The following is an 8507-nucleotide window of genomic DNA, read 5'->3' as shown; positions in this document are numbered from 1 at the left end:
TAATTGGAGAGACATGGGAGAGGCCTTTGCCCTGCAGTGGGTGTAGTAAGGCTGGTGATGATGATGATGATGACAACAGTCTTTATGGTTCCAAAAGCAATGTTAACCAAACATGTTCTCACAATTGAAAAATTCTGCAGGGCCACACCTCGTGATGTGGTAAATGTGTCTTCAGACATGGAACATCTGTCATAACATGGTTTTTTAGATTAACATTGCTCACTTATATTTGGCACTCGCTCATAGTTCCTCTCACGAGCACTGTTCCATGTGGAGAGGTGAAACAGCAAGCAGATTCAGTTCCTTCAGTCAAATTAATTGTGTGGCTTCACAGCCAATTTAGTTAGACCAGAAGTACATACTAAAAAGAAAAAAATGTATTTTGTGTAAATACAGTCACCATGCACCTCATGTGATAACCACAGGTGCAACAGATAATTCTGTGGTCAGATGTGAGGCATGACAGACTTGCACACTCACTCAGCGCAACGAATGTACTCTGCCACAAGCACTGGGTGCCCATTTTGTCTCATACTGCATGCAGTGACAAAACACACAAATGGTGCCTAGCCGTGGGCTGCAAATAAGAGAGAGAGATGCAAACAAAGATTATTCTGCACCAATGTTCAAAATGTCAGCATCATCAATGTCGTCCGCATACTGTACAAAACAATGGCTAAGAGCCCTGTACATTAAACACCTGCCCACTGCAGCCGACGAAGTAGAGAAAGAGACACAGCATGATGGAGGCTGCACTCAGGTGGTGTCCAGCCGGATGGTCCTCAGCTTCTGTCTGTCTGCGAGGATGCATGCCGCCTCATTGGATCCACCACAGTAGTGTGAAGACGAGAACACAGTCAGCAGCTTGCCCTTCTGCTGCACCTGCAGGAGGAGACCCCCATGGGGTCAGCCCGGCTACACCTACAGATCCCCACCACCACCTCAGCTATTCCCCGACTTTTCCTGGAATCCACATCTTTACTCTGCATTACATGCCTGGCCCACATCCAATTCCTCTTCTTGTTTATTTATTTAGAAATACTGCCAATCCCAATCGGGATCATCGCAGAAAGGGCAAAAACATTATTCAACAAAGCAGGTACATAAAACACAGCGTTGCAACTATATGTGAACAGAGGCTGTTAGGTTTAATAGCAATAATAATAATCGGTGAGAAATAACATGGGAGCAACAATACAAGGGAAAAGAAATAAGAACAACATAAATGCATTACACATTAGAAAGAACAATTTTCATTACTTCAAAGAGCACTGGAGCTGACGAAATGGTGTTTATAATGCACATTGTAGAGCTAGTAGGTGCGCTTCATATGTCTAAAAATTTTTCTAAAGATGAGCTGGTTACACTTGATGGTAGGTTATTCCATTCTCGAATGGCTGACGGAAAAACAAATGTCTAAAACAGTCTGTGTTGAATCTATATTCTTCCAGTGTTTGTGAGTGCTTATGTCTCGTTGTTCTTGTTTCTGATTTTGAAATTTACCTTGTACAATCTATGTTCACCATGTTGTGAATAAGTTGGCTGCATTAAAGGGGCACTTATGGTCAACTAGTGGGAGGGATTCCCAGGTCCCAAATACGTCACTTCTACCAACCACACAACAGGAGGCATGCAGTGATGCATTTCCAGCAACTATGCCCAATTCCACAAGCAACATTGTCTCAATGGCAGGAAGAGTGTCACTGCAGATGTGAAGTGCATGTCACCCAGGCACAACTGTCGTGTGCAGCGACCTCAGATGCTCGGCCGCACTCTTTCTAACTGGTGAGGTCACCACAGGACAGCAAGCAAGCAGTGATAACCAAAAATTCCTTTACTTAATACAAAACATCTCCATTTTGGTCACATTTTTCCTGCACCTCTTTGGAAAATCCCCACATTTCTGCCCGAGTTGTCTTAAAGTACTTTTCCCATTAATCAACATCAAAGCAGAGGAATTTGCAAAATTCTCTTTGCTGTTTTCTTTTCCTCACTCCACCATGTATTTGGACGCATGGCAAAACAATAAAGCTATGCATTAATAGGGAATGCGCTTTCAAGCTTGGTTAAATCAGAAGGCAATGTCATCTCCACATCTGTGCGCTCATACAACTGTGGATGCATCGTATCCACCACTTGGACACAACTCGAGGACGAGGCAGCTCTTCCCCATCCAGACAAAGGGCACCGTTCCCTTTCATCTGCCTCTCGCTGCACTGGCTGGAAGGGGGTCCTCTGACGGGGGAAAGCTGCCTCGTCCTCGAATTGTATCATCCCAAGCAAGCCTGGAGCCCTTGTTGGCAGCAGCTCTCATTTCAGGCGCCCAACCCTTGCTGCTCTGCTTACGCAGGCTAGCTTTTCTACCCAAGTTTGAACACTGGAACCTTTGTTCCTGCTGCTGCCCAGTAAAGTTCAGATGTCGTCGCTTGACCTTTGTGGAAACACTACCAAGACGAGGGGCGAGAAAAACACCCCAGTAAAAGAAAGTTTGAAGTCCACAAAAGAGGAATTCGAAAAACTCAAGAAGCAGCCCCATAGGTCGGCGGACTCACTCGGGCTGGCTCAGGCTCACATTCAGATCTTGATCCGAGTCGAGCAAGTTTAGATTCAAATCATGACCCAAGTCTGGGCTTCAGCTCAGATCATGGTCTGTGTTATCGCAATGACGCCATGTGCTTAGTTTGTTCACTGACAGCAGAGGGGAGGAAGGATATACTGCCGTGACACCTGAGGGTGAGATGCCTTTTCCCTTTGCTAGTTTGTGTGCAGGTGAGCCACGTGGGGATGTGTAGGAAGCTTTGACCGAGTTCCACCCCAGCAGGTCCCTTGTCGCACTCCTCGGTCAGCTCAGGAGCATGCCACTTCAGTGAGCCCATGTGTGTCTTGAGTCAAAACAAGCGAGTGAGCCCAAATGAGTGAATGAGCCCAGATGGGTCATTGTGAGTCAGAGCGAGTCCAAATCAGTTGTAAGCTGAAATGAGATTGAATTCATGAGTGAGCCCATAGGTTAACCAAACTCTTGTGAGGAGACCTGAGTGGGCACTCATTAGTTATTTTGCCGAGATATGGTCAAGCAGCTTACCACTACTCTGGTGGGAAAAAACTGACAGGACGGTTACCACTGGTCAATGTGAGATTCAGCACCACCAGCTGTTAAAATATTCATACTTTATGATATGTTGTGGTAGAGGATATGAGAGCGATGTCACATCTTTATAGTTCCAGGGTGCTCTTTCTAGTTTTCCACACATAGTTGCTAGGTCTCTTCTCCAGTCCGCTGCTCTAGAAGCAAAGCGTCATTAATGATCCTCTCCTCGCGTTTCTCAGCAGCTGCCGTAGATGGACCATGCCACCTTCCTCCTGCTTTTACAGTACTAACCACGTTCTGGACCTTGGTATGCCTTCCTAAGCTCCCGCCATATTCTCCTCCTTCCACGGTAACCCTCTGGAAGGTTCCCACGGCAACCACGTGCCGCTTGCACGTTGTCGTGCTCTCACCATACCCTCCTTCTTCCATCCTCCGCTTGGGGATTTCTTCGCTTGATTAAAGAGGAAAGACGGGCTAGTTGGTGCTTTGATTCACTGGCTGAAAAGGAACAGCGTGGGTCCCGTCGGTATCTTTTCGCTGTCCCTTGTGTTTTTTTAGCACTAGTTACCATGCTTCAGCCGCTTTCCCCGCTTCTGCCAAACTATGCTCCTTCCATGGTAACCACCTTCCAGATGGTTACCATTGTAACCATGCTCTGGTTACGCCTCCCTACGCTCTCGCCATAAAGCTTCCTTCAACGGTAACCTTCCTCATCCCTCCAGGGTGGTTTCCGTCTCTGCTTTTCAAGGTAATGCTTGTCCGCTCTTCAAGAAGAACGACCAATTCACGCTTTTTCTTGAGCAGCTTACCTTTAGATTTAACGTCACAATGCTAACCGAAACAAACGTATGTATGGTAATTTGCCAGTGTAACGTGTATATGCTAAGTTGTACACATTATCCCTATGCATACATAATGCTAACTCCTATAGTGGCGCCGTATCGCGGCTAAACTGTATTACCTGGCAGTTGGCAAGCCTTGAGCCATCTCGGGGCTAGATGTTTTCTCGTCTTCATCTCTCGAGCTGCCTGCTGCCTTGCGCGTCCCAACAGCGTCTTGCGCGTATAAGTAAACCAGCCCTGCGTACGTCAACCGTTTCTCGGTGACAATATAAACAAGGGCCGCATTTTTTTTTCCAGATTTGAGGGCCAATTTTCGGGTGCAGCCCATAGATGTGATGTGCGAAAAAAAATTTTCTTAAGTAAAACACATCAATCAGGGAATGTGCGGCATTTATTCTACATTGAATCACCACTCGCGAGTATTCCAACTCCGAGCTGGTACTGTGCTCTGGTGCACGGTCATCCCGCATGAAGTCGCGCAGCATGTCCACTGTCAATGCGTAGCTGCTGTTCCGTGATTTCATCACTTAGCACAGCAGCCCTTCTTCCAGTTCGGGAAACTAGCACGGATTGCCTAGGAAAGCACGCTCTTTGCAAATCGTGCTCCTCAGTGCATCTTTTTAGTTGCATCATCGTCAGACGCACGCTAGCCGTATTCGAGAGAAACTCCCAGCCATGTAGCTATCGAGGTGCTTGCCCATCGTGCTAAAACTGCAACGCTCGGCAGCAGTGCGCGAAAGCCACAACTACGGTGAATTACCACGCTACCACAACTCCCGTGCCTTTGACAGACAGAAAAGGATTGTAGCTGGTGATACTGATGCCGATATGGATAGCGGGATGAGCGGACGATGAGCCGCGGCCTCGAGCGCCACCCGTGGGCGGCACCTGGAAGCTCCTGTGCACATGCGACGCCTCCGCGATCAAGCACTCCGTTGCTTGCAGCCGGAGTTGATCGCGGAGGCCACGGCGCGTGCATTTCGAAGGCTATTCCCGCATGGGTCGTGGAAAGTTTGGTTGCGGCCCTTACATGCGTTTATACGGCATATATGTTGTGTGGCAGTGCCAAGTGCACCAGGAGGAATGGGCCTTTTGCCCTCTGCCTCATGGTTGGAATAAATAACCCTTCTCTTCAAATGAAATCATTACATCAACTCCCATCCTCTCCATGGATATGTGCCATACTGCCAGGTTTCTGAAATGCACCCGTTAGCCATGTGTGCTCCACTTAGGCCCTTCTAGTGCATAGCAGCAAATCATCTTTTTACATAGGAGAAGCCTGGTAAGAACTGGTCCTGCAAACGACCCACTGCAGCATGGAAACTTCTGGTGCTCTATTGCTCGCACCAGAAAACTCAAACTTACAAGCAGCCGTGTAGTATGTGGGGACCTGCCCTGCAGCCCCCTGTGATTGCTTTCCCGCGAGGCACCGTGCAGCAGCAGTCTCAATCACCCCGAGGATGAACGCATTCCCTTGTCAGTTACATTAACTGGCAGGGGAGGGCGCCAGCATCGCGGCGGGGGAGACTGCCAAAGCCCGCTCGCGGGAGAGGGGGGCTTGGGCTGGGATCATCGGCGCGAGCAGACGCGTCGCTCGCGGCTCCGCTCTTCGCCGCCGGGGCGAAGAAGCGACGGGGAGACAGGCTCCCGTACTCGTCCCGTCCGGCCTGCGGAGTTTATATCCTTTGCCCTAGCGGGGGCGAACATTCGCTCGGAACCTTGCTGGTGAGTCGGACGACCTTGGTTCATTAGCGTACCTTGTTGCTAGCTGGCGTTATTGTTTCTGTAGCAATAAATGCCTATTTGTGTCAGCCAATATGTCGTTCCTTTGTTCCCCCAGAGCAAGGCCCGCCGTGGTCGGCGAGCGCTCGGTAGCGTACGCGATCACGGGGTGGGGTCCGGGCGGCTTTGAACTGTGTCAGCCGCGATTGAGTGGGGAGAACGTACTTATCTCCACAATTCAACCCCACAAGCAGCACTCCACAGATATATTTTGCGAGCAAGACTCTGATGTCTGAATGCAGGGATGGCACTCACGCAGCACAGCAAACAATGTGATTGCACATGCACCAATCCTCCTTTAACAGTGCCACTGCAGTGTGGCATCCATTTCGCAAAAATACCCATTATTTTGAGCAGTGAAAGACTGCGTGCACTTGGGTGGCCGGCAGTGGCCAAGGGCTAGAGGTGATGCTGTGAAATCACGCGTGAACAGCACTGCCACTGGTGCACAGTTGCACTGACACTTGGATCTGTGTCAAGTTCCACACCGTGTGGAGAGCACAGCAAGCAGTGTCTTGCAGCCTACTCTTTAAGTGCTGCTCTTCAAGTGCTCCCTATCACAACCAGCACCGTGAGAGAGGAAAGGGGCCCTACCTGGAATCCCGCCTGCTGGACCTCGTGTGCCCGGACGACGTGCGAGAGCTCATTGCGGCTGAGGAACTCCTCGAGGGCTTCGGCACTGAACATGTGCGCAGTGCCCCGCTTCGAGTTGGGCAGGAAGTCCTTCTGGGCGTCCACTATGGCTTCACTGCTGCAAGGCAGGCACTTCATTGAGTGCAGTGTGCGGAACACTGACACAAGACTACAGAAGCAGAATCGACATCTGAGCCAGTTGGTATTGCATCTTGTAAAAATATACAAAGCGCACTCAGGACAACGGACAAGGAAGACCAAACAACACAAGCGTTTACTCGCAACTGAGCATTTATTCAAGAAACACGCAGAAAGAGAGAAAACACTGCAAACAAAACAAAAGCCTTCACGCAGGCGCATCAGGATAAGTTCTCATGCAGGCGCGTCAAGATAAGAAAACTCCTTTTCATGCAGAACCACCATGGGGTCGGCATCACACGTGTGCCGATACTTAGGGATGTGATAGGCCTCTGAAACCTCTCTGGTTAGCTGATTAGGGTGCCGAAACAAGACTTTGGTTTGATCAAGCAAAGTCTTGCAACCACTGCATTTCGAACAGTGCTTAGCGAGATTGGATGAAGGCGACTTTTTCAAGGACAAAAAATGCTCTTGCAGGCGCACATTAAGGCAGCGGCCCGTTTGACCGATATAGGTCCGGCCACAAGAGAAGGGAATGTGATACACCACTCCTTCTGCACATCTGACATAGCGGTTCCTGTGGTTCACTGTGCACCGCTTCCTTTCATCACCTGCGCCGCTGCTAGAGCGCGCAGCAACCTTCGCACAAACACTACTAACTTTCTGAGGGGCAGAGAAGAGAACATGAACACCATATATGTTACCCACGTTTTTTAGTTGATGAGAAAACCGATGAACATAAGGTATGACTGCAATATTTTTCTTTTTCTCCTCCTCTGAATTTCAATAGGTCACTTCTTACGGGTTCAGAGGAGGACAAAAAGAAAAATATTGCAGTCATACCTTATGTTCATCGGTTTTCTCATCAACTAAAAAACGTGGGTAACATATATGGTGTTAATGTTCTCTTCTCTGCCCCTCAGAAAGTTAGTAGTGTTTGTGCGAAGGTTGCTGCGCGCTCTAGCAGCGGCGCAGGTGATGAAAGGAAGCGGTGCACAGTGAACCACAGGAACCGCTATGTCAGATGTGCAGAAGGAGTGCTGTATCACATTCCCTTCTCTTGTGGCCGGACCTATATCGGTCAAACGGGCTGCTGCCTTAATGTGTGCTTGCAAGAGCCTTTTTTGTCCTAAAAAAAGTCGCCTTCATCTAATCTCGCTAAGCACTGTTCGAAATGCAGTGGTTGCAAGACTTTGCTTGATCAAACCAAAGTCTTGTTTCGGCACCCTAATCAGCTAACCAGAGAGGTTTCAGAGGCCTATCACAGCCCTAAGTATCGGCACACGTGTGATGCCGACCCCATGGTGGTTCTGCATGAAAAGGAGTTTTCTTATCTTGATGCGCCTGCATGAGAACTTATCCTGATGCGCCTGCGTGAAGGCTTTTGTCTTGTTTGCAGTGTTTTCTCTCTTTCTGCGTGTTTCTTGAATAAATGCTCAGTTGCGAGTAAGCGCTTGTGTTGTTTGGTCTTCCTTGTCCGTTGTCCTGAGTGCGCTTTATATATTTTTACAAGACACAAAACTACCCTCGTTAACTCCCACATCTTGAAATGTCAGTCTCACGAAATATACTCCAAAAGGCGTATGGCACAGCGCCTTTTAATGCCTAAATTGAGATATACCGCATTTTGCCCGCGAACATTCAGAGAAAGGGACACATCATGAACCATCACGCAAGCATGTGCTAGCCACGAGGTGTTCCCCATGCTGTCAACTTGGAAGCTCATGGCGGAGGTGGGGTCGTAGTCCACTTTCCAAGCCTCTGCACAACCTCACAGGGGTAGATGTCAGTGGCTGCCACTGCCATCATGTCACATGTGCTCAAGGCTTACACGCTGGACTTTCTCAGCCGCATTCTATGCACTGCTGTACTGCTACACAGAACTGTTTTTGATTACACATGAATTCATGATTTGCTTAGTGGAGTTCAGATGCAAAATAAGAATGGATGGAACATTTCTGTTGTCTTAAGACACAATCACCTACTGCCGTCCTATTACAAATGGCACTGGAGGTTCAGAGAAC

At 48.7% G+C, this 8507-nt stretch overlaps 1 protein-coding gene across 10 annotated transcripts in view; it reads right to left on the bottom strand.

The window, feature by feature from the left end:
- Nucleotides 1–359: 359 nt before the first annotated feature.
- Nucleotides 360–8507, bottom strand: part of LOC144120416 (uncharacterized) — a 71134-nt gene continuing 62986 nt past the window's right edge. For 4 of the 10 annotated variants that reach the window (XM_077652761.1, XM_077652764.1, XM_077652762.1 and 1 more), the window contains exons 16-18: nt 6307–6463; nt 4050–4167; nt 360–882 (exon numbers count right to left, since the gene is read on the bottom strand). In XM_077652761.1, the coding sequence (XP_077508887.1) occupies nt 818–882; nt 4050–4167; nt 6307–6463 (340 nt within the window). In that variant the 3' untranslated portion in view covers nt 360–817. Of the gene's footprint in view, nt 883–2945; nt 2972–4049; nt 4168–6306; nt 6464–8507 lie in introns of those variants that run through there. The other 6 variants (XM_077652767.1, XM_077652768.1, XM_077652769.1 and 3 more) reach the window with 4 other exon arrangements.

This window comes from Amblyomma americanum, chromosome 2 (genome assembly GCF_052857255.1).
Source record: "Amblyomma americanum isolate KBUSLIRL-KWMA chromosome 2, ASM5285725v1, whole genome shotgun sequence".
NCBI classification, from domain to species: Eukaryota; Metazoa; Arthropoda; class Arachnida; order Ixodida; family Ixodidae; genus Amblyomma; species Amblyomma americanum.
The sequence above is the reverse complement of the archived record's forward strand: the minus strand, read 5'-3'. Positions and strand labels throughout refer to the sequence as shown.